This window comes from Suncus etruscus, chromosome 1, assembly GCF_024139225.1.
Source record: "Suncus etruscus isolate mSunEtr1 chromosome 1, mSunEtr1.pri.cur, whole genome shotgun sequence".
Taxonomy (NCBI): Eukaryota; Metazoa; Chordata; class Mammalia; order Eulipotyphla; family Soricidae; genus Suncus; species Suncus etruscus.
Genome location: NC_064848.1, coordinates 58,700,425 through 58,727,308, shown reverse-complemented (window position 1 = coordinate 58,727,308; position 26,884 = coordinate 58,700,425). Strand labels below are relative to the sequence as shown.

Here is a 26,884-nt window from a genome sequence, read left to right as displayed (position 1 = left end):
CAGAAATAGCTTAGGTAGTAAGTGATGTGCTGAATAGGCACTCTTATGCAATTTTATCACTGCATGAAATTCCCAATAAATACAGTTGATACAGAGAAATGATGGGAAAGCTAAGACTCAAAAACTCTGGGACTTTCACTGCTCTGTCATGATTGTTTCAGGGGAGACAGGAAGAGGGAGTGGATAGTGTGTGTATGTTTGTGTGTGTGTAAAGAAATAAGAGAGAGAGAGAGAGAGAGAGAGGGAGAGAGAGAGAGAGGGAGAGAGAGAGAGAGAGAGAGAGAGAGAGAGAGAGAGAGAGAGAGAGAGAGAGAGAGAGAGAGAGAGAGAGAGAGAGAGAGAGAGAGAGAGAGAGAGAGGAGGTGGTAGCCTAAACCTAAAGGCATGGATATAATGCAGAAAAGGAAATTGGGAATCCTTCCTTTTCCCTTTCTCAATAGTATAAAATCTAGATGCTTTTTTCTCTGGCAAAATAAAACTTGACTTCCCAGAGGAAGAGAATATTGTCAATTCAAAACTGAAAGGCACAGCCTTGAGAGTGTACAGTGGGTAGGGGCTCTTCTTGCCTTACATGCAGCCAATCCAGATTTAATATGAGCATCTCACATGGTCCCCAAGCACCACAAGGAGAAATTTCTGAAAGCAGAGCCTCTGAGCATTGCCAGGCATGCCCCCCCCCCCTTAAAAAAAAACAAACAAAAGAGGAAAGGTAGTATCCCATATTTCAAAGAGGCTGTGACAGTATCTCAAAGAGGTTATGAGAGCAAAGGTTCTTGGGATTCTCAGGATGTGAGGTTTCAGTTATAGGTCAGTCCTTGTACAATACTCATAGCTCCTTTTGGGGAGATCATTGGTGTTCCCACAATTGTTTGGAATCCATTTTTGGGGTGACAAGATATAGGGAGAAAAATGGTTTTGAGATTGAAATTTCCCTTTCCATGCTGGAAATATTACCTGTAAGACCAAAAACAATGATCCTTAGTCTGCAGAGGAGAAATATAAAATGGGTAGGTGCTTGTCTTGTGTGTACCTGACCCAAGTTCAATTCCTGGCACACCTATATACCCCTAAACACTGCCAGGAGTAATTCCTGAGAGCAGAGCTGAGTAAGTTCTGAGCATAGTCAGCTGTGGACCAAAAAACAAAAACAAAAACGTAAGACAATGGTTCTTGCCATTGGAAAAGATGCAGGAACAACTCAATCCAACATTTCAACAGCCTGAGACAATCCAGTTTATTCCTGTTGCCTGGACTTCGTCTTTTCATTTGCAAAAGTAAGAGATAAACCAAAGAGAATGAGAGCGAGAGAGAGAGAGAGAGAGAGAGAGAGAGAGAGAGAGAGAGAGAGAGAGAGAGAGAGAGAGAGAGAGAGAGAGAGAGGAGAGAGAGAATGTATGTTTTGCTAGGGATTGAACCCAGGGTTCTCACATGAATTCATGGAGGTCTGGGTTCAATCCATGGCATTGTTGTGTATGGAGGTTATGGTTCCCAAACTACACATGACCTCCTATCTCCATACACTCTCTCTCTCTCTCTCTCTCTCTCTCTCTCTCTCTCTCTCTCTCTCTCTCTCTCTCTCTCTCTCTTTAAAGGCTGATAAGGGAGTCAAAGAAAAGGGAAATTAAGTGACACCGGACTTACGTAAAATCCTGCAGAATGACACGGGCAGGCTTAAATGGCACTTCGATGTTTTTATGCTGCATGACATTCCAATTGAGGATATTTTCAATGTCATTTTTCTTCACCAAAAATTGATCACAATTTCGAATGGCTGCCTCCAGAAGAACCCGGATAGAAAATGGTAAGTGCACTAAGAGGGAAAAGGAGAAAGCATTTAAGAAAATGAAGAAAAAAGAGATGCTTAGTATGAGTTCCTTTACAGCCAATCTCTGTGTCATATGATTGTGACATGAACCACCTGATGCTTCCCATAGAGAGGTGTGAAGTTAAAAGTGATCAACAGTTTAAAATGTATGGATATTGGATACAGTTTATGAGACATTCAGTAGTAGAAAACACCCACAGCTGAGGCAAAAAAAAAAAAAAGTTTATTCCTTCACCTTGCCTTAGAGTCCAATAACAAAACATTTACTTTATATTGTTATGCAAAAAACCAGTCCAGATTTTTATGTTATATTTGTTAGCAAGTAACATAGATTAATATTCTTATCTTTCTTTTTCCTTTTTGGGTCATGCTAAGGGCTTACTCCTGGCTCTGCACTATGAAATCACTCTTGGCCAATGCTCAGGGAACTATATAGGATGCTAAGGTTTGAACCTGGTTTGTACTGTTACTCTCTCTCTCTCTCTCTCTCTCTCTCTCTCTCTCTCATTTCTTATGAAAACTAATGTTCTAGAAATAAAAATGACACCTTTATAATTATTTCCCTTAAGATCAAAATAGAATCATGTATATATACTTTTCAAAGGAAACAAAAGCTAAACCACCATGTAGGGTAACCCCTGGTAGCTGGGGTTCCTAGGGTAAAACAATGGTGATTCATAAGAAAAACAATTTGATTTATTTATAAAGTAAAAATTCCAACCTGATATATGAAAACTGTTCTCTAATATTATTTGAAAAAGCCCAGAGTACAAAAGCAGAAAAGGCACAAGTTCTGAAACAGAAAAAACCTATAATGTTCTTTTTTTGTTCTTCTCATAGCTGTCCTTGAGTCATTTGTGGACCACAGCTTCCTCAAGACTTCTCACATTTTAGAAACCTGAATGTATTGGGCTGTTATCCAGATTAAATGGCAGTATGTCCATTTTGCCTGTTACATTATATATAAATGCCTCCTTTCTAGAATCATCCAGACTTCTGTCAGACACAGAGCAAGGTAGGAAGGGAACAAGGGGTCCATTCTCTGCCACTTCCTTTCTCAAAAAGGCATTACAGTTTTTATTATGCAGATAAAAGTAATTATGGGAGCAATTCCACTGCACTTACCATATCTTGGATCTCCCAATTTATTCAAATTGAAGAATTTCTTTCCAGGTTCTGCAGGATCCAAAGGCTCAGTAAGGTGGGCAAATGGGTTACTCATCGTTCCTGATGGCTACGGATTCCTGAGAAGGAAAATGATCATTGAATCTGCCCTCTAAATGGAGCCTCATTCATTCTAATGTGAATTGGCCCTTAATAACTCTTTATTCTTTTCAAGGAACCACTCACTGCCTTTTCAAAGAAGGAAGTGGTAGAACATAAATAAATATTTGAACAATACGGTAGTAATTTCATTATAATTCTTTTTTTTGTTTGTTTTTTGTTTTTTGTTTTTGGGCCACACCCGGCGATGCTCAGGAGTTACTCCTGGCTGTCTGCTGAGAAATAGCTCCTGGCAGGCACAGGGGACCATATGGGACACCGGGATTTGAACCAACCACCTTTGGTCCTGGATCGGCTGCTTGCAAGGCAAACGCCTCTGTGCTATCTCTCCCGGCCCTTCATTATAATTCTTAAAGCTACCAGAGGAGCTGAAGTAAACTCGGGATCCCAGATTTCTTTTGCTTTATTACAACCACTTCTTTCACCGAAAGCTATAGAAGTAGGAGAATGGGGGTTGGGTCTTCCTGGGGAATCTTGAACCTCTGAGCTCCCAGCAGGTCATTCTTGGCAGGAGGTAAGAAGTTCAGGAGCAGGTGACAGACATTACACAACAGTTTATAAAAACTTGAACTTTGTAAGTTGGGACTCAAAAGCAGCTGTTTTCTTTTGTAACATTCTCTACAGCATTTGGAATAAACATGCTAGTTCAATGCCTTCCCGATTCACTGTTGCCTATGGTGGCAAAAGTGTACTGATAACAGAAAATCTTTAAGGCATATGGGTGCCCGCCAGCCCTGGGCAGAACTTCTCAGCTATCATTTAACATCTTACAAGCAGTAAACAGAGGACTCTGCTCCTAGTATGAATCACACAGATGAACAGTGACCCAGAAACAAACAGTGGGGTAGGAAAAGATTGCTCTCCCTCTTTTCTAGCGCCCCCAGACCCAATCTCCCATCTTCCCTCCTTTTCCCTCTCCCTTTCTCATCTAACCCAGGCATGGCAAAGTCACTTTTCAGGTTCAAGATTTACTTTCTGATTCTACCTCTAGATAACAAATTTGAATCGTTCCATTTTTGTAACAATGATCATCTCCTGCTTAAACTCATAGTTTTTTTTTTTTTGTTTGGTTTGATTTGGGGGGGATGGAAGAGGATAGAAGGGGCACACAAGCATGTTGGGCTCAAGCAGAACTCCCACATACAAGTAATTTGTGCTCAACCCCTGAGCCATTTCGGCCAGCCCAAGCAACTCAGTACACTTACAAACATTAGATGATGATGAATGTGGAATCAATATTTATAAACCCACCATGTACAATGATGGGATAAAAAAAAAACAAGTGTGCCTTCTATCAACTGGCAGGCATTTCATTATGCCACAAAAGGATGATTCTTTTAGAAGGAACAAGAATCTCAAAGTCAGAATGGTGAAGAAGACTTAAAGATTATATCTTTTAGCATTAATTGCATTTTTTTTTCTTTTCTTTTCTGTTTTTAGTCCACACCAGGGGGTGCTCAGAGCCTAATCCAGGTTCTGCGCTCAGAAATCACTCATGATTGTGCTGGGGTTGGGGGGTGGACTTTATTAAATGCTGGGTGGATCATTTACAAGGCAAGCACACACACACACACACACACACACACACACACACACACACACACACACACACACACACACACCCTGTACTACTGCTCAGGCCCTTAGCTGCATTTTTAAACTGTGCATACAGAAAGCTTAAAAATATATGTAAGTTTTGGGGCCGGAGTGATGGCACAAGCTGTAAGGCATCTGCTTGTGCGTGATAGCCTAGAACGAACCGTGGTTCGATTCTCTGGCATCCCATATAGTACCCCAAGCCAGGAGGAATTTCTGAGCACATAGCCAAGAGTAACCCCTGAGCATCACTGGTGTGGTCCAAAAAAAAAAAAACAAAACAAAACAATATATATATATATATATATATAATTTTAAAGTTTAAAAAGATCTTGTCCATCCATTTTAAGCCTAGTACTCGGGAGTTCTGGGGACAGAGAAGCAGCCCTGCCTGCATGGCCTCCAAGGTAGTAGGACTGGCCCACAATAATAGCAGGTGAGAATGCTGCCTGCCAAGGCAGCTGTCTGCAGGGCAGGAGTCTCTGTACTCAGAATCAGTGGCTGTTTCTCCTGGGGCCCACAAGGGTTTTGGGGAGCTGCCATTTGGTGCAAATGAGGAAAGGATCTGACCAGCCCTGAGCCAACTGGCTTCCTTCTCCAGGAATTCTGAAACTGGACCTAGAGAAAGGCCAGCAGAGGACACAAGACACTACTGGAGCCACTGGGCTCTTGAGAGTGGGTAGGTAGTGGTGGCTGCAAAGAATTCCCCAGGGGTTTCCACTGCTTTGGGGGAGGGTGCAGTTGGGGGAGGCACAGCAAGAATCACCACCACTAACCTGCCTGGTGATTGTGATGCACTTTCAGTTGGGGGATATTTACAGGATGTGGGGGTACATTGATGATGGAGAGAGAGAGAGAGAGAAACTGACACTTCATTGAGGAGGCAGATAGGTAAGTAGCCAGGCAGATGTAAAGGGGAGAGGGGGGCCTGAGAGACAGTACAGCTGGTAGAGCATTTGCCTTACAAGGGGCTGCCTGACCTACAGTCTAATCCCAGCATACCATATGTTCCCTGATCTGTCCAGGAGTAATTCCTGAATGCAAATCCAGGAGTAGCCATTGAGCACCGCTGGTGTGTCCCAGAAACAAATAAAAATAAGCAAACAAACAAACAAACAATAAAATGAAAGTAGGAGAGGGAGCCATACCAATTTGAAAAGAAAAGCTGGAAGATGGTTGCACTGGTGAAGGGGGTGTATATTTTTTCACTGAAACTGGCCTACAAACATGTTTGTAACCATGGTGCTTAAATAAATTTATTATTAGAAAAAAATCAAGAGAAGCTGCACTGGGATGGGAGAACTGGGATGTGCGTGTGCTTGAAGGGGATAGGAGTCCTCTGTCCCCTACTGAGGCTGAAGGCAGGAACTGGGGCTGAAAGTCTGAAAATCTGGCTATCTGAATTGCCACTTGACTCGGTTTACAGATGTTGGAAACTTAATATTTCTAATCTACTCTGCAGCTCTATAAGCTCGTGCCCAATTCCAGAAGCCTCTGCCTCTTATCAGAATGAACAACCAGCCAGGGTTCATAGCCCCAGCTTCCCAGACAATGTCTCAGCGGAGCTGGGTTAGGGAATTGAGGTGAACAACTGGCTAGCACCAGCCGAAATGGTAGACTGGGCTTGTGAGTTGTTACATGGTGTAGTCCTGGTGCTACAGGGTTTAAGCAGCATCAAATCCTTGTTGTTGTTGTTGTTGTTGTTTTTGATTTGTTTTGTTTTAGACACACACCCAGTGATGTGAAGGATTTACACCTGGTGGTGCTTGGGGGATCATATGGGATGCCTGGGATTGAACCCAGTTGGCTTTGTGCAAGTAAAGCACCCAACTCTCTCTCCCATCATTAACCACATCCTAGGGACTGAACCACTGGCTGGGCAAGCTGAATATCCTGATGAGTGGACCCCAGTATTCTGAAGCATCATTTGGGAGCCCCCTCCAGCACTCCAAATCAGTGATGAATGGGCCAAAAAATTAAAGAGGCACATAATAGATAGAAGCAGGCTAAGTGGGGAATCATCCAGAGGATGAAGGAACATGGTGACCCCCAGTGAGCATTTGGGCTGCTTTGGGAGACAGGGCTTAGGAGTTAAGGAAAGCAAGCATGCAGTCAGGACACACCTGCACCACACAATTGCAAAATTTCTTGGCTGAATGAGGAGGTATTAAGGGGTGGGGGGAGGTCTCTAAAAATCTACAGTGTAATAAGAAATGTGCCAGGTTGTCTACAATTTACACATCTGTGGATGCGGAACATGAGACTAATAATTCCACTACCAGAACTCTGAAGATGGGATGGAGAGAGGTCTTTAGACCACACCCACAGTGCTCAGGGTTTACTCCTAGCAAGCTTGGAAGACATGAAGTGTTAAGGATTTAACCTGGGTTGACCACAAACAAGGTAAATGACCTACCCACTGTACTGTCTCTCCAGCCCAACATTTAAAATATTTATTACTGGGGGAGGTATTCTTTAGTGGTGCTTAGGATGCCCAGATGCCCCTCCCTGTAGTTCTCAGTCAATCCAATCAGCAGCTCACTCTGAAGGGCCAGGGGGCTTACTGCTTTGGCCCCATCTAAGGTCCCCTGGCCCACTTGAGCCCACAGCTCAGGAGACTGTTCGGTACAGGGGATGCACCTTAACTCCTGTGCTATCTCTGGACTGAAAACTGGAGGCTCTGAAATGAGTGACACTCATCTCTTTTCATTGTGAGATACACCAATGCCAACTGCTCTGGAATTGGAACCCAATTAGAAGTGACTGCAGGGGCCAGAGCGATACACAGTGGTAGGGCGTTTGCCTTGCCTTGCACACGGCTGACCTGGCACAGACCTGGGTTCAATTCTCGGCATCCCATATGGTCCCCTGAGCCTGCCAGGAATGATTTCTGAACGTAGAGCCAGGTGTAACCCCTGAGCGCCACCAGATGTGGCCCAAAAACCAAAACAAAATGAGGAAAGCTGTAGTTTGGTCTGTCCAGGAAAAGAATACATCCACAGATAGGATCTGTACCAAAGCAGCAGAACATTGTAGAATCTTTGCAGCTGGGGTATGGTGAGGAACTAGCATAGAACTGGTCATGGAGGGATAAGCTTTCACACTGTTAAATGGCCTTCCAGTCTCTAGATTATGGTGTTTCTTTTTGTTTGTTTGTTTGTTTTTTTATTAATTTTTGTGGCATTTTTTTTGGTCATGTCCTAAAAGATACTAACTTAGGCTTGCCAAAAGGGATGTCCTCTGTTGAGGAGTCTCCCCTCTCCGCCAGGACCCAGCAAGGCCTGGCCTTCGTTGTGGAAGGCTCACAAAGTAATTTTCTCTATCAACTGCCTCCATTTCTCCTCAGGAAATATATTTTTTTTTCTAAATTTCACTCTAGTCTTGAAGCAATTCTATTCAGGGAGTCAGTGGAGTGAGGGACTAATTTTCTTTTAATTAATTCAGCATTATTCTCAACTCTAGGGATAGCTACAGAAGAGTATCCTTAGGCCCATTTTACAGCTCAGGAGACTGCCGCCCAGAGAAGCTGGAAAAACTTGCTCTGGGGGCAAATACCTAGCTCAAGGCAAAGACAGGTCGAGCTAGACCATTGGACTCTGGTTCACTCCACCTGCCTCTCTGGATAAAGAATTTCAGGTCTTGAGACTGATGCTGGCTAGAGTTCACCAGTCACCACCCCACACCTCACCCCACCCCATCCTGAGGCTTGGCACCTAAGTTAGTTAGAAAGAGACAGAAGTGAACCAGGGACTGGAGAAATCATACCCCAAATTTTGTTTTGAATGCTAGAGTTGTCCCATCTTCTTTTAGGGGTCCCCTATACTTTGGTCTCAGCCAGGCACTCTGGCTCCTGTCCCTGTCCCTTGCCAATCTTTACTGAGTCACAGGTCAATGAGGCTCTGGCAATCTAAAACTGGTTTGGCTTGAAGTTGGGCAAGAGTCTCTCATTGAAACCCTGAGGGCCCAGGAAATCAGTACTCCTCAGACTTCACTTGTCATGTCCCTCCCATCTCAAACCCCCAGAAAGGAGTTCCCAATGATTTAGTAATCCCAAGAGAAAGCCAAAACAATCAAGTACGTTCCAAGGAGGGTGTGAGGGGAAAAAATGTTTGGCTTGGGAATGGTCCAGATCCAAAGTACTATCGAGACATCATGAATGCGTCCTGGGTTGGCCTTACTCTGGCCAGAATCCACCACTATCCCCAAGCTCTGAGTATCAACTAGGTCCTACAGACTCCAAAGCTATCTCAAGGCACCATGGTGAGATTTTACCTAAGAACCTCACCAACTGGCCAGGGAGCTGACTGTGTCCCCTGTCCACAAAGATCTCAGCTCTCACTGTTCCGATTCCTTTCTTTCTTCATCCTCCCCTCCCTCTGCTATGTTCCTTTGTGTTTTCTTCCTGTTTTTGTCTAATCCTCATTCAATACTAATAAAAGAAGAATAAACATAGTTAATGTAGAATTTGGGGGAAAGTGGAGAGTGTTATCCACCCCCTCACTTTTTTTTTGGAAGGGAGAAGAATGGGTAAGCCTGGAAACATGTTTTGACTGATGCCTTTTCTATTGCACAAAATAAGGAGGGGGGGGGTACCACCTAGAGTCAAAACCAAAACAAAACAAATCCCCCAAAAATTATTAGAAAAAGAGAAAAAATATTTTTCTTAAGAAAAGAGGAAGTGATATCATCCACTGAACTGATGAGGCTGGATTGCCCTTCCCACTCCCCTCTGTGAACAGAACACCAGAACTGCTGAGTCAAGGGGGAACATGTCACTGGTTCTCATCCACTAGGAACCGAAAATGAGATACTGGCACCACATCTGAAATCCTTCCTACATAGTTTGCTATCTGAAATTCACACTGATGATCTGGTAGAGGAAAGTAGATGGTAGATATTCTCTCAGAGGGAAGTCTGAACTTTCAGGCAATTTGTTGAGAATCACCACTCTACAGTCTAAAGTATATATCTATACTTTTATACCTATATCTATGTATCTAACTTCTGCATTATTGACTGTTACTATCTAAAAAAGACAAGAGTATATTCCAAAAATCAATTCAAAGGATAAAAAGAAGTTTTTTGTACTTAATGTGATGTGTCTATGTTGCTTTCTTTCTTCTCATCATTTTTCTAACTATAAAGATCTAGAACCTTTATGGCTTCTAACACTCAAGTGCCATCACTCTATCTCTAAAGTTTACTTCGGTTCACTATAGAGATTAGCTAAGCTTTGCTTTTTTTTTTTGTTCCTGTTTAAAGAAAAATTAATTGGTCCCATTTGTAAACTGTCATGTAACTAAACACCAAGCTACTGATAAACAATTTTTATTTTCACAAGTGAGATCTCAAGGATGTGTAGAATAAACAAGACTGAGGTCAATACCACTCAGGCTGGCAAACCACCAGGGCTTGTCTATTTTGTTCTAGCCATAAAGCAGGGCGTTATAAACTGCAGTTCTGTGATGCATCTGGGAAACTGAAAAAACAAAACTACGGATCTCTGAATTTTCCCAGACACCAGGTCCCTTTATTAATCCTCTTACCTGCTCATAAAAGTAATTGCCACCCCACCCCCAATCTCTTGAATAGAGTATCTATAACAAAGTATTTATGAGAAGTCATAAAAGCAACTGTCCTGAAGAAAGAATGAAAACCAAGAAAAATTAAGTGTAGTGAACAGGTGGTTCTGGAGAAATAATGGCTTTATAACAGTATTACCAAACCTAACAACATATTTTCTTTTTGTGTGTTTTTGTTTTTGGGCCACACCTGGTGTTCAGGAATTTGTGCTCAGAAATTACTCCTGCCAGCTGGGGGAGGGAGGATCATATGGAAAACGGAGATTGAACCTGAGTTGGAGATCAAATCTGAGTCGGAGTGTACAAGGCAAAGGCAAACACTCTACCTGCTGTGCTATCACTCTGGCCCCACAGCACATTTTCTTAACATGCAAGGTGCTCATTTATGTTATAAAAATAAAAATTTACTCTGTAGATCAAGAAGCTTTACTATCACACAATAATAACTTCTTGTTCTTCACTAAGTTTTTCATTTACTCGTCTATTTTTGTTTATTCTTGTCTTAGACAAAAGATACCCAGGCTGAAGTAAATAGTACAGTGAGTAGGGCATTTATTTGCCTTGAATGTGGTCAAGCCAATCTGGATTTGTTTCTGGTACCACATAAAGTCCTCTGAACCTGCTAGGAGTGATACTCCCAAAACACTCAAATGCTAATATCAACAATTTTTTTCAAAGAACTATAAGTTTTGGGGGCCGGAGAGATAGCATGGAGGTAAGGCGTTTGCCTCTCATGCGGAAGGTTAATGGTTCGAATCCTGGCGTCCCATATGGTCACCTGAGCCTGCCAGGAGCAATTTCTGAGTGTAGAGTCAGGAGTAACCCATGAGCACTGCTGGGTGTGACCCCAAAACAAAAACAAACAAAAAAACCAAAGAATTATAAGTTTTTAATGTTTTTTGGGGTGTGTGTGGCTTGTTTGTCTATACCTATTAGGACTCAGAGGTCATTAGGGCTACAATGGCAAGTGTTGGGAGAGCAGGTGGTATAGGAATCAAATTTAGAAACAATTTTCCTGTGCAAGGCATGTGTTCTACTACTTGAGCAAAGATCTCTGAAACCTTTTCTGAATGACTCGATCTCATTTTAAATAAGTCTTTCTGAGCCCCAGTTTTCCACTGTAACATATAGTAGTCGATGATCTAAAATATTTTTCTTCTAATAAAATGCTATTTTTAGTCACTGATTTATTTACTAAACACATGCTAAAACTTATAGTCTGAGAAAGTGTTAATCAATAACTGGGAAGAAAATTGACAGTGTCTTGTGGTGCTTCCATTTTAGTGCTGGGAGAGCAACCAAACAAGTAAATAAATGAATGTATAAACAACAGCAAATGGTGACCAGTTCAATGAATAAAGTATTAGGAAGTCATCAGGGAATGCATGGGCCTTGAAGGGTGTCGGAGAGCCTAACAGGCCTCATTGATTTGGAGTCATGTGGGCAGAGTCTTGAAGGCGGTGAGGTAAGTTTGGAGGAAGGGAAAGTAATGTGCAAAGGCCCTGAGAAGGTTCTGAGGAAAGAAATTGGGGCAGATCAGAATAAGAACAAAAGAGGAGAAAAGCCTTTGGGAGGGAGCAGGGCTGGTCCTGGTAGGAGTTTGGACTGAAATTGAACTATCAAGTACTGACTGGGGACGGGTGATTTCCAAAATCAGAATTTAGCCAAGTGCAGCACAAAATTAATTCATAATATGAAAATACTAAATTGCATCTTAAAAATGCTAACTTCCTGAAATGTAACCCTTCTGCTTTCTAGAACTTTCATATTAAGTAACACGGGACATTTTTAGAATCTAGCATAAAGAATGAGCATGACTCACTTGGTGGATGAGCAGAGCCCCCACCAAAGGCAATGATTAGGATTTGGAGGCCCAGGGCACTCTGATTAAGCAGATGCAATGCTGATTGAGCAGCCCTGCTTCTTGAATTTGAGGCTTCCTGGCTAAGATGATAGAAACTCCCAAAAATGAACCACTTACCTGAAACAACCTAAGCTTGTTTTAAACGAATCCTTCTAAGAGCCAGAGTGAAAGTATAGCAGGCAGGGCATTTGCTTTGCATGTAGCTGACCTGGGTTTGAGTCCTGGCATCCCATATGATCCCCCAGCACTTCCAGGGGTAATCCCTAAGCACAGAGCCAAGAACAAACCCTGAACACCACTAGTTGTAAGTAAACAAACAAATCCTACTAGCAAAAGCTCAAAGCAAACTGTTATCTCCATTGCATGGAGATATTAGCACTGTGTGCTAATATAAGCTGAGCTTCACAGAAAGTTATCAGTGAAGTTGAGAACTTCGAATTCCAGAGATGTACTGAGAAAATAAAGCAGCTGGGGTCATGAAACACTTGGTCAGGAAGTAGAGGAAGACGCAGGGCAGTGTCCTTCAGAATCAGGCATCCTGACCTCATCCTCTCTTCACTGAGGTCAGTGCTCACTCTGTTCTTTCTTAAAATGTGAATCCCCTACCCTGTAGCTGCCCAGACCTCAGTGAAGCTTCAAAAAACCAAGACCTACGTGATTTGAACCAAGTCCTGCTGCACCACAAGGAGTAATTTCTGAGTGAAGTCAGGAGTAACCCAAGCATTGCTAGGTCCCATTAAAACATTCAAAAAGGGGCCCGGAGAGATAGCACAGCGGTGTTTGCCTTGCAAGCAGCCGATCCAGGACCAAAGGTGGTTGGTTCGAATCCCGATGTCCCATATGGTCCCCCGTGCCTGCCAGGAGCTATTTCTGAGCAGACAGCCAGGAGTAATCCCTGAGCACCGCAGGGTGTGGCCCAAAAACCAAAAAAAAAAAAAAAAAAAAAAAAAACCATACAAAAAGAAAACCCCAAACCCAACAGACTTGGTTGAAATCCATTTCTTTGGGCAAGGGTAGAGAGAGAGAGGTAGGGTGGGTGCAGGGAGTTTGAAAGCACAACCTGTAGTACTCAGAGATCATTGTGAAGTACTAGGGGGACCATACATGGTATTGGAAATCAAAAGGTAGACAAGTAACAGCCTTATCCATTGTACTCTCTCTGGTAAAATCTTTTTTACAAGCAGGCTGTTTGATTTCTGCAAGCTCCTGAGCTTATTTTGTAACTCCTTTTGAATAAACTTAGTCAACCCTAACTTCAGGAACTAGAAGGGAAGAATTGCCTCTGCACAATGCTGGGAGTCGGTCGGGTCACCAGATTCACTGGGCAGCATTAAATAATCTCTTGATGAATCCACCAAGTGTCAGAGTTCACTCACCCACCTCACCAGTGGAATTTCACCAGAGCCTCAAGAACAGAATGAGTCATGCTAATAAAAATCTCCCAAAGTGGGCTGGAATGATAGTATAGGAAGACGGCTCTTGCCTTAGATACAGCTGGCCAACATCCTTTACAGTCCCCTGACCCTGCTAGGAATAATCCCTGAGACCCAAGAGTTAAGCCCTGGGCACTGCTGGGTGTAGCCCCAAAATTAAATACATAAATATAAAATAAAATTCTCCAAAGCTCAGTGGACAAATCTCACTATTTACTGATCTTGAGGGTCTGAGCTAGAAGGAATTGCTTTTCTGTTCTGACTGGCATATTCTTTCCCCTAAATCTATCATGATGTGCCTGGCAGTTGAAGACAGAGTTCAAGCTTAGTGGGAGGAGGAAATGGAATCAACTCAAATTCACCAAACCCCAAAGCCCAGATCTTAGGAAATCACAGTGAAATATGTCTCAGTGGCCCACGCACAGCAAGGCAGCTGCATGCAACTGGATCTTCACTGTTGAGCAGAGCAGAGCAGTACTCAGCTCATTCACTTCTAATACCTCTGATATCTGGGCCTCTCTGGACACTGAGATAAGGGGCAGATCCAAATTAATTCACGCATCTGACATTAGTAAACCATTGGGATAGGGGAAGAACTATTCCCATGGCTCTCTAAGCACACACTGAGTCACCAGCATCATACAGTCTGTGTTCCACATGGAAGCAGTGTGTGTGTTGGGAGGGATTCTAATGCAACATGGAAGAGGGTCAAGAAAGTGTCTAGAGACAAGAAGTGACATGTACCAGATTTCTAGAAGCACATGGAAGAAAGGAAATCACTGTAGTTCTATTCTGGGCAAAGAAAGGCAGTTAATTTCCTATAGATGTAGTCTGGGGAGCACCTTAGGCAGAGCCAAGAGGAGAGGAAATGAGATGAGAGACTTCACTCAAGACTTCACTACATTCTGAAGACAAGGAAGAACCAATCAAATATTCTTAGCTGGCATCTCAAAGATTTAATTTCAGGTTCCAGAATGATAACACAGCAAACAGGGCACTACCTATGAAATGGAGACCTGGTTTCCATCTCCAGCATCCCATATGGTCCCCAGAGCTCTCTGAGCACAAAGCCAGGAGTAAGTTCTAAGTACCACTGGGTGTGGCTCCAAAACAAAACAATTTCCCTACAAGTGTTGGGGGTGGGGGAGTACAGTTAAGACAGAGAAGGAACCATTACAAGGACAGTTGGAAATGATCACTCTGGACAAGAAGTGGTTGCTGAAAGGAGGTAAAGTGATATGCATGATACCCTTTCAGTAACAGTATTGCAAACTGCACTGTCTAAATGGAAAAAGGGGGCGGAGTGAGAGAGAAGAAAAGTGTCTGCCATAGAGATAGTGTCTGTGGGGGATGGAAACTAGGGACACTGGTGTGGGAAGCACACACTAATGAAGGGATGGCTGTTAGAACATTAGATGATGGAAACTCAACCATCTATAACTTTATAATAGCATATCTTATGGTGACTCAATTAAATTCATTTTAAAAAATTCCGACTTCATTTTCATTTATCGCAGGGCTCACAAGTGGGGACAGCTCAGTGGAGAGCTAGATTGGATTCTTCTGCTCTTATCAAGCAGAAAGTGAATAGCTGGGGCCAGGAAGGTGGCGCTAGAGGTAAGGTGTCTACCTTGCAAGCGCTGGCGTAGGATGGACCGTGGTTCGATCCCCCGGTGTCCCATATGGTCCCCCCAAGCCAGGGGCGATTTCTGAGCGTATAGCCAGGAATAACCCCTGAGCGTCAAACGGGTGTGGCCCAAAAACCAAAAAAAAAAAAAAAAAAAAAAAAAAAAAAAAAAAAAAAAGAAAGTGAATAGCTGCAATAAAGCTCAGTATTTCATTTTGCTTCCATAATGGTGATACAAATTATAATCTCACTAACAGTGTACAAGAGTTTCTTTCTCTAACTAGGAACCAGAGTGGTAACACAGAGGTAGGATGTTTGCCTTGCATATGGCTAACTCAGGATGGATGGGGGTTCGATCCCCCACATCCTATATGGACCCTGAGCCAGGAGCGATTTCTGAGTGCAGAGCAAGTAGTAACCCCTGAGAGCCACCAGGTGTGACTCCCCCTCCCCACCAAATCTCTGCAGGTGAGAGTAAATGTTCTTGGTCCAAGACAATATTGAAGATTTTCTTTCAATATGGTGGATGCATTTCTTTTATTATAGAAAATTTCTACAGTGAATTTAATCAACTCAGATTAATGCAATACACCATTTTGTATGGCAATGATCAGGGCTTATTTCTGGTTCTGAGCTCAGGAATCACTCCTGGTGTGCTTTTGAATTTCAGTGTTCTAGGGGAACATTTGGATTGCCAAGGATTAAACCCAGGCTGCTGTGTGCAAGGCAAATGATCTATCTGGTGTACTATCACTCCAGTCCCCAACAAACATTCCTTAAGCATCTTTGCAGTTAGTATTGCTAAGTACCACCTGAGAAAAGGAGGTAAAGAAAATAAGCCTTGTTTTACAGGTAGAGTACAATCTAACATGGAAGAGAAGATAAGTATGTAAATAAATTATAATTCGATAAGGACCACAGGACTGGAACTAGAGGCAGAAGAGAAATGGGGAAGAAGACAGGAGAAAAGAATAAGTAAGATGAACAAACCCAGAGGCAGAGATGAGGACAGCACAGCAGAGTTCAAGGGTCATTCAGTTTGGCTGACATCAGGGCCAAATAGTTTAAACAATTTTTGCTACAGCAGCCAGTACATACTTGTTCTTAAAAAAGTCAAAACAATAAATACGTCATAGCAATTTTAAATGTTTATATCACTGAATATGAAGATACCAACTAAAGAAGCACCTCAACAAGCTGAAGCACAGGTTTTTCATGTAGGAGGCCCGCGTTTAATCCCCAGTAACCCATAGGGTCCCCTCAGCCTGAGTAATCCCTGAGCACAGAGCTAGGAATGATCACTTCTGAGTGATCTCTGAACACAGAGCCAGGTGTAAACTGTGGGTGTAATCCTGAAACAAATAAACAAAAACACTTGGCTATTTCTCTAAGAGCCTTAGAGAGAACAAAGATTAAGGAACTTGCCTATCACTGTGGCAAACTCGGTTCAAATCTCAGCACCACACAGGATCCACGATGATAGCCAGGTTACAACCCTGAGCACAGATATGGCGCAACCCGTCCCCCTCCCCTAAGTATAGCTAAAACAAACAAATGAAAGATGGAGAGGTCAGTGGACCTGGGGAAATGGTTGGCTGATGGCTCTCAGCTAGTGCTGGTACTAGAACGAACCTACATCAAGGACTTTGTAGGCTCTCGGTCAGTTGGAGGGTGAGGGTGTGTGGCTGATGTGGACAGTGACGCAACAGGGGAAGCAGGCACAGATACACAAAGTGCCGGTCTGCCAGCATGCCTGTTCTCAGTCCCCACCCCCCAACTCTGACTCACTCTATTTCTTCTCTCCTCACAGGCAGCAGAAATTGAACTAAGCAAGTTGGTGGTCCATGGGTCTGTTTATGGCCCAAGAGAGAAGGCAATGGTGTGGTCCACAACATGCGGCATCCAAGTAACTATAGGGATTATTTTTGTCTGTGTTGAGTTTAATGCTTGTTGTATATACTTTCTTGTTTTGCTGATATTGCTCAGGAACTCCCCCAATTTTGCTTGGGGTTCTTTCTGGTAGTGCTTGAGAGGCACTGTGGTGCAGGAGACTAAACTTGGACCTCCAGTCTGCAAGGCCCACCTTCTGTCCTTTGAGCTCTTTCCTCCGTCCTATCCTATTAAATGCAAAGCTGGTTAATATTACCTAGTATCTATCAGACATCTAAGTGAAGAATACATAGATACACATATACTTTTGTGGTGTCAGGGATCAAATCCAGGGTCTCATGCATTTAAGGCATGTGAAAGTACCATTGAGTCATATCCTAGGCCACAAGGGAAAAAAATGAAAATCAAGACCACCCCACTGCCAAGTATAAAGTCCTTAGGATGGCTGAAGTTCATGTCATACACAATGGGCCATCTGCCTTCTCTTCTCTGGAAATAGGATTGCAGTCAAGTATTCTTTTTTTGTTTGTTTGTTTTTTGGGCCACACCAGGTGACACTAAGAGGTGACTCCTGGCTATGCACTCAGAAATCGCTCCTGGCTTGGGGGACCATATGGGACACCGGGGATGGAACTGAGGTCTGACCTGGGTGTAAGGCAAATGCCCTACCGCTGTGCTATCGCTTGGCCTTACAGCCAAGTACTCTTGGTAACAAGTTTTTCATTTAAAAACTATTAACTATTTCACGTAGTTGGGAAGACAGTTAAAATAGAGGAACATGTTCCTGATAGTGTGAGGCTCTGAGTTTGAACTCCCACACCTCATGTCTTCTCCGTACCCTCACACCAGCAGCACTGGGGATAGCCCCCATGGAAACAATAGTAAAGTTCACTTCATGATGTTTCATGAAAAAGCTTTTTTTCAGTTGTCGGTTTAAGGACTGCATAATAGTCTGTTAAAGTACACTGGAATCTGGGGTTTCTCACCTTGCACAGGAGTTTGCATTTAATTCATCTGAGAAAACAATATTGTTTTGGAGCCACACCTAGCAGTGTTCAGGGTTTACTCCTGGCTCTGAGTGGGATCAATCCATGTGGGTATTTAGGGGACCATATGGGTTGCTTCATGAAAACAAAGTGTCTTATCCACTGTTCTATCCCTTTTGCCTTCACAATATTATATTGAAGTAATATATACTTTGTGCGTCCGTGTGTGTGTGTGTGTGTGTGTGTGTGTGTGTGTGTATAGTGTGCCAGGGGTTAAAGTCGGGCCTTTGGAGTAATAGACACTACAATGACATACTCTAGTTCAGAACTGAGATGTGGGCAAGGAAAACACTAATTTGTTTTGTTGGAAAAAGGTAGTAGTAAAAACAGTGTTTCCAGAGAAACCACCTTATCTTATTTTTAAATGTCTATAACAGGGCCAGAGCGATGGCACAAGTGATAAAGCCTTGCACACGCTAGCCTAGGACGACCACGATTGGATCTTCCGGCATCCCATATGATCCCCCACGCCAGAAGCAATTTATGAGCACATAGCCAGGAGTAACTCCTGAATGTCACTGGGTGTGCCCCCCCAATAAAATAAAATAAAATGAAATAAATGTCTAGGATGCTGAGATTATGAAAGCAATATATAAATGTTCTAGGATACACAGGCACACAACATTTCAAACAGTAAAAAGTAAAATTTTTCTACCTTGTAACCTCTTTCTACTGCCAATACTGGCCACATTTTTCCAGTTCCAATGTGGTACTATTCCATAGAGACCTTTTCAAGCTAACAACTGACTCTATTAAGTTGGAAAGGGTTCACGTAAACACTAGTAAAAACCAAGTTCAAGAGTGAAAGAGAGATGGAGAGACAGAAGAACGGAAAGTTACTTCTTCTAGCAAGTGAAAAGAGGAAGACAGGCGTTATATATGAAAATACTTCCATAAGATTATTATCATACTGATCCTACCCTAATCAATTATTGTATCCACCCTAGGGTGTGACCTGGTGATAGTATATTGGATTATTCCTTACTTGGTATTCTGCTCCCACCCTAGGGTGGTACCTGATTCTTGTCTATAAAAGCAAGCTTCTGAGGAAGGCTGGGAAATTCTTCAGCCTTATCCACTGAATAAAGCTGGTATCTCCTGAAGCCTGACTGCCTGTGAGTTTTCTACCCGTCGGCTGAACAAAGTGACGGACAAGTGGTCCGAGCTGGAGGAGAAAGACCTCATCCTCCATCGCTTCACCTTCCAGCCCCATCAAGGACTGACTTGCAACAGACAGGTAGAATTTCTTTGTCAGATACGAGGAAATAAAGGCTGCTCTGACCTATCTCTTGAGAGTTCGGGACCCTAGCTTTCTCAGTCTATGTTTTGAGGCACTCTTTTGATAAGGGGTATTTCTCTCCACACAGGACCCTGTTTTCTTGTGAACTCTGATGGTCCAGTGTCTCACCTGCAGCAATCTCATTTCTCCACTGTTGGGTCCAGAAAGGCAGAAGCCTGACAGAACTGGGCACCAGGTATAGCTGGTCCCAACCATGAATAGAAACCAAGAGGATGAGTTTTCAGCCAAGCGGAGTTCTGCACCAGTACCCACTAATGCGCTGTGGTCTGTGCCCTGGGCTTCTCCCACAAGTGAACAGTTAGCAAACAAAGTCCACAGAAGCAGAAGCAGCAGCGCCTCTAACGCTGATGCTGCTGGCGATTTCCAAGTTGCCCCACCAAGGCCCCAAAGGCTTGGGAGCAGAAGGTCAGCAGACAGAAAAGTTTCCCTTTGGTAGACAGTGAGTTGGAGGATTAAACTGTGGGTTAGAGCCGAAGACACTGCACAGTGAGAAAACCAGAGTAGACCTCTGAACCCCCTCCCTCACTTAACTATAATGGGATGTCCCTCCCTCCAAAACTAAATCAAAAGATGCCACTGGTCAGTCCTCCCAATTCACTGGCTCCGAGTGGAGTGCATCCAGTTGACATCCATGGTTGGTCGCCTATAGGACCCCCTTTTCAGAAAAAAAAGTTTACTCAGTTCTATCCTGAAAAATCTACCTTCTTTCAGAGAACACTCAGAGAGCACCCCACAATCATACCCAAGGCTACTTACTGCACCCCATGGACTGATCTGCTGCTTTCTGTTAAACCTGATACTAAAGAGACTTGTTAGAATATAAGATAATACCACACGATTACTATCAGAAACATCCTTTTTCTAAAAACAGCTCAACTTTTTTGGCAATGGAGGGGACCCAACCCAGGGCCTCACACTGGCAAGAGATTTACTGGTGAACTTCACACAGGTTTCTTCCACTATTAAAAAAAGGGGGGGGGGCGGAGAGATAGCATGGAGGTAAGGCGTTTGCCTTTTATGTAGGAGGTCACCGGTTTGAATCCCAGCGTCCCATATGGTCCCCCATGCCTGCCAGGAGCAATTTCTGAGCCTGGAGCCAGGAATAACCCCTGAGCACTGCCGGGTGTGACCCAAAAACCACACACACACACACACACACACACACACACACACACACACACACACACACGAAGGGGTGGAAAGAGGCAATGCATGTGCCTTGCAAGTAGCTGAACTAGGTTCATTCCAGGCACTCTATATGGTCCCCTGAGCATTTCCAAGGGTGATGATATCAGTAGTAAGCCCTGAGCATTGCTGAGTGGGTTTAAAAAAAATTCCCCTTCTCGGAGGGAATCAGTGAGATAGTACAGTGGGGTAAGGCACTTGTCTGGCTTGCACCCAACAACTTGGTTTTAATCCTCTGCACCTCAAATGTTCCCCTAGAACACCGCCAGAGGTGATCCCTTGAGTATATAGAGCCAGGAGTAAACCCTGAGCACCGCCAGGTGAGGCTCAAACTTAAAGAAAAAAATGTGCCGTTTCAATTATACGAGAAAGAACTTTATCAAGAATGTAAGGCCGGAGAAAGTGCAGAGCTGGCTGAGCGCAAACTTTGCATGCAGAGGACATACAGGAGTCGAGCCTTGGCCAAGCACTTCCAGTTCCCAGAGACCTTCCGGCACGGAGAGTCAGTCCCCTCCCCGAACACCTCCTAGGGAGAAACTGTAACAAAGAAAAAGAAAAAACAAAAGAAAAGCAAAAGAAAAGGGTTTCGCGCGTTTCCAGGATTATGTGCATTTCGGATGTGTTTCTCGAACCCACACCGGCTCCCAGTCCTTCCCCGCAAGCAGTGGCTCGAAAATCCCACACGGAAAGTCGTCGCTTGTCACCCAACTCTCTCCAGACTTTCGGGTTGAAGTCCCAGATTTGCACCCCCCTGCAGCTAACCCATCCCCGAGTCTCCGGAGGGGCTGGGGCGAAGAGTGGCGCGGAGGCCCCGGGCGCACGCAACTCGGGCTTTGGCCAGCAACCCCGGGACGCTGCTCCCCTGCGAGCTCCCTCCGGGCAGCGCGCACAGCCCGGCGCCAAAAGCCAACCACTGATTTGGGGAGTGGGGGAACACTTCCAGTCCCCGATCCCCAAGCTCCCACCGACCCTCGATCCCCAAGCCCGGCGCGTTGCAAATCAGGGCCGCGGTGGAGACAGGGAGAAAGAGAGAGAGAGGTCAGCGTCCAGGAAGGACTCGCGGATTCCTTCCACCCCCAGCGGCCTCCCCTACTCCACGCCATCCCCGGAGCCACTCGCTGTCCCAAGCTCTCCCGAGCCCGGAAGGTGAATCGGGGAGCCTGCGGCACGAAGCTGGCTCGCCGCGATCCCCCTCTTAGGCCCATCCCCGGGGCCTGGAGACTCACCCCACGGGACTGCACGGCGGAGCTCCGAGGCTGCGGGCCGCGCTCCCGGGCGCTCGGCAGAGACAGCGGCCGGTGGCTCCGCGCTCCGCCCCGACCCGCCCCCGGCTCGCCGGACGAGGGGCGGAGCAGAGGCGGGGCTCGGACAGCAGGGCTGTCCCCCCCTTGGCCCGGAGCAGCCGGGCGGGGCAGGGTCCGCCTGCTCCCGCCTTTAAAAGTGCCCCGCCTGATTCCTCTTGGGCTGGCTGCAGTGGCGCCTGGCTAAGCAGCGAGAGGACATCTTGGGGGACCTGAACCCCTGATGCCAGCTGGAGGCCTGGGGCTGGGTGTGCATTCTCTGATACCAGCTGGAGGCCCGGAGGGCGCTTTCAGTCCCGAAGTGGGGCGTGGAGCGCCCCGATGGCGTTAGGCCAGGAGCCGAAGGCCTGGGGGAAGAAATGCAACTGTTTCCCCATCTGATACTTTGTCAAAGCTCGGAGGCCGCGCGTGGGATGGCAGCGGTACTAGCCAGGTGCTCCTTGCAGCACCTCTTGCCCACCGCCTCTTGCCCTCTCGCTCCCTCGCCCCATTCCCCCCAGCCTAAATTCGGTGCCAAGCGTGCCCAGTGAATGATAGGATGGCGCTGACCAGTCGGGACTCCAGCGTTCCCCTGGCTCAGCAAGGCTCCGCGTGTAGAAGTGTCATTTATTTTATTTTCCCAGTGGGAAATCAGAACCGGCCTGAGGGTGGTTGCCACCGGGTAAGAGAGGAGAGGCGGGTCGGAGCTGCGCCCTCTCTGGCAAAAATGAGTCCAAAGAGTCGATCTTGCTAGATGAAATGGTTATATTTATTTTTGTTCTCTTTGGGTTTTTGCGGGGTGCTTACAGGGGGTTTTCCCAGAGAGGGGCAGAGAATCGTGGGGTGCTGAGTATTCAATGCACCTCTGCTGCCCGCACTGATCCTCTGAGTTTATCTCCTAGTTCCTATCTTAAATTTTAAAGAGGGGATATTTATTATTGTTATTATTATGGGAGGAAGTTTTTCTTAATTTGCTAAAATTATCTTTGGGGGGGATGCCGTATCCAAGGGCTACTCCTGGTTCTGTGCTAGGGTTAGCCCCTTGCAGTGGTCAGGGGACTAGGCAGGAACAAGATCTAACCTCAAAACCAAAGCATCAAGAAAATAATTCCCATGTTGATCTGCTTTGGTTTTTGCTGCTGTCTTTGCTGACTGCTTTGAGGTGTTGGGACACTAGCCATTGTTTTCCTCTTATCTTTAGCTCTTTCTTCTCCTAAGTCACCTCTTCTCTCTGTGTCTCAGTCATCCCTTTCCGCTCATTGTAATCTGCTTTGGTTTTGGTTTTGAGGTCTCACTTGGTGTTGAGCAGAGCTTACTCCCGATCTGTGTTCAAGGATCACTCCTGATGGTGCTCAGGAGACTCTGGGCAGTGCTGGGAATTGGCTACACTCAAGGCAAATGCCGTGTTTATGCTACTCTCTATCTCCTTGGCCCTTTTCCACCATTGTCTTTCTCCTCTTACTTACATACTGCTGCAAGCACAAACCGAGTTTATCTTCACTTGTTTCATCTCTATGCAGATTCTCCCATCCTTTCTATCTGAAGCAAGGTCAAGCTTCCTCATTGTATAGGCTTCACCCTCATCTAATCTCTACAGCCTTTACTTCCCAACTCTGTGGTTCCTCACCATCTTCACACCTGCCACTATTCACATCCAGAATGGGAATTCATTATTTTTCCATGGTTCCTTATCTACTTTGACTTCCTGAATTGGATGTCATGCCATCTTGAGAAAGTTAACCACATTAAGTTTAGAAGCATATGACTTTGCTTATAGAGAAACTGCCTAGTAAATAGTTCCAGCATGATACAAAATGACTGAGGGGAATGCACGTTCTTTGGATTTTCTGAAAGGATGCCTTCCAGGTATGGTAACTGGTCAGGATGGCAAATCAGCCTGCCTCAGGGACCTTAGTGGCAGAGGCCTTCTGTGATTTAACACCACTTTTTTTAAGCATCATTCAGAAGCTTCTGCTACAGTAAAAACAGTGAGGACTTGTTCAGATACCTTTATGGTATATTATTAATACACTACATTGGATTTGTTTACTTATATGAGAACTGGCTTTCTTCAGCATATTGAAAGTCTGAGGGGCTGGAGCGATAGTCATGGACAGGGCATAGGTCCTCCAAAAGTGACCTCAGAGCACAGAGCCAGGAGTATGCCTTGAGCACTAGCCAGTATAAACTTATGTTTAAAAACAAATAAAGGAAGTTTCTAAAAAAAAAAAAAAAAACTATACTCAGGGGCTAGAGAAATTGTACAGTGGGTAAGATACTTGCCTTGCATAAGGGTGAACATAAGTTCATCTTCAGCATCCCATCTCTCTAGCTCTCTCTCTTTCTCATAAACACACACACACACACACACACACACACACACACACACACACATACACACACGGCTGCACCAGGAATAGTAGTTACTACTGCTGAATGTAGATCAGTAGTAAGTCCTGAGCATATCTGGGTGTGGCCTCAAAACAAAACAAACACCCCCCCCTCAAAAAACCCACAAAACCTAATCAAACAAAAATACTATAGCTAACTTTGGATCATGCTTTGCAAATTCAATCATACTATCTGCCCTGCTCCCTCATTTTCATTTAGGCATCATGATTTGTAATAGTGTTAAAAGAATTTAGGCAGATCATGTTCCAATACCACACCCACAAACAATTTCAGTGTTCTTCTGCCAGTATTGCAAGGTCCCTCCCCAACCTCCAACTCCTCTAGTAGACTCAGCTATGTAGACCAATTATTAGACTGCTACCATTGGCCATTTGATATCCACCTTACTATCAAATATATTATTAAATGAAAAATAGTGGGAGAGTAAGACAGTCTGACATCACTATTCTCGAGCAGTGTTGCTAACACTTTTTTGCTGAATTTCACTCTCAGACCCTGACTGTAGATAATCAATTAACTACTCCCAATTGCCAGCTTCTTAGAATTCTACTGTTAACAAGTAGTTTCCAGTACTCCTTCCTACCTCCTAGAATGTCTGATTAGCTCAGTTGTGGGATTTGTACTCAGTATCTAAGGATTCTACATTCTACAGATGGTTCTTCTATCTCATATTCAAAGATCGACACCAGTAATATAAAGTCTCCAGGATTGCTGCTGCTCCTCATCCTTCTTCCTCCCTCTTCTCTTCTCTTGCCCTCCCACCCCTTTTTCCTTACTGTTTGAAGCTTCCTCACATGAACTTTTACACAGAGAGGAAGAAAAACTTGTCTTTTCCGTACTCATTGTCACTAACTGAACTTATTTCCTTTTCCAGTTAATGAAGAAACTCTTTCATGTAATTGGTTGAGCTTTTTGAAATGGAAAATCCCATCTCTTGGCTCCTTCCTTTCCTCCCCTCTATCTCCTTTCTGCCTCCCTTTGACCTTTATTTCTTCTTCCTTTCTCCACCCTCACTCCACCCTTCAACCCAGCCGATAAGCGATAAGCAACAACACAGTAAATGCATTTTTGTCTGTTCCAACTTCATCCTTGAAATTTGTATCAAGTTTATGCTAAGCTAAGGAGATGATGATAACTTCTGCCCTCTATTGGAAGAATACTGTAACTACATATGGGGAAATGGGAAAGGGAAAAGTTAGCTTTAAGAGAAAACAAGAGGATGAATTGAGAAGACTACCCATTTTTCACTAAATTCACATTTACTGAGCATTTTTGAGAAAAGAGCAGAAGTTTATTTAATGAACTGCCACTGCTAGGAATTTGGTAAGAACTTTGGGATTTATTATTATTATTTTCCCAGCACTCTTTGCTTTTGTTTAATGTTTATCCACAATATTAGAGCATGCATCTTTAACATATCAAAAATAATATTAAAATTATTTCTTTGAAAGCTGTTACAAGGGGCCGGAGCAGTGGCGCAGGAGTAGGGCATTTGCCTTGCACATGGCTGACCTAGGATAGACCGTGGTTTGATATATGAATCCTATATGTTCCCCCAAACCAGGAGCGATTTCTGAGCGTATAGCCAGGAATAACCCCTGAGTGTCACTGGGTGTGGCCCAAAAAAACAAAACAAAACAAAACAAAGCTGTTACAAAACTACAATGACTTTTTATACTCCTGCTGTCCCACCCCTCCTTTTCCCTGTACTCCAAGTTTAGCTGCTTTAGGGAAAAAGTTGAGTAATCTGTTTTACTTTAAATTATAAAAATTTATTTAAAGAAAATGCTTTACATAGTTGACCATAGTACATTTATTTCCAGATAAGCGAAAGCAAAGTTTTTTAAAAAAATAAAAACACAGTAGCAAGCACTTTTGTGAAAATTATTGTATCTCCAATGAAGTCTTTAATACAATGGCTCTTGTTGTTAGCTGCCCATTCTGTTAAATCGGTGTGTTCCTATTGGGATGACAACACTAAACAAATGTAGTTTTCCAGAGATTCACTTAATATTATTGATATTATGAATTTTAGGGGCATGTACTGAGCTGCCAGTGCTCCTGGAAGAAGGAAGATGAGGGGTGGGAGGGAAGGGTGCCAACACTCACTGCAAAAAACCCCAAACTGGCATACCTGAAGTTTGGCCAGTTTGGTGTCCCTGAAGGGGATCATAGAGGGTCAGTGATGAGGCAGGGCCGTTTGAAAAGACAGCGATTGTGATGGAGGCAGCAAGTGTGGCTTCAGCAAGGGGGGGGGGGCTTGTAAAGGCTCCACATATTCTCATCCCATTTGGGAAAGTGAGTCTGGAGCAGGGGTCATTGGAGCAGGATATTTGGAAGGAAATATCCAAACCAGGCTGATTAGGGTGAAATTCCTGTGTCCGGGACCTTTCCACCTTGTGGAGCAAGAGGAAGAGACTGCTGAGACCACAGTATTTGTTGGGAAATTAAGACCATTCCCACTGGGGGCGCGGGGGTGGTGGTGGTGTTGGTGGTGGTGGTGGGAAGCTACTGAAGGCAAAGGAACTATCTAGAAAATCTTCCTGCCTAGGTGAGTCTT

At 44.2% G+C, this 26,884-nt stretch overlaps 1 protein-coding gene across 1 annotated transcript in view; it reads right to left on the bottom strand.

The window, feature by feature from the left end:
- The window catches only part of ACO1 (aconitase 1), a 68,460-nt gene extending 46,514 nt beyond the window's left edge, over positions 1-21,946 (bottom strand). The window contains exons 1-3 of the mRNA XM_049773168.1: positions 21,859-21,946; positions 2,951-3,069; positions 1,642-1,810 (exon numbers count right to left, since the gene is read on the bottom strand). Coding sequence (XP_049629125.1) covers positions 1,642-1,810; positions 2,951-3,047 — 266 coding nt within the window. The 5' untranslated portion in view covers positions 3,048-3,069; positions 21,859-21,946. The remainder of the gene's footprint in view (positions 1-1,641; positions 1,811-2,950; positions 3,070-21,858) is intronic.
- Between the last annotated feature and the right edge of the window lie 4,938 nt (positions 21,947-26,884).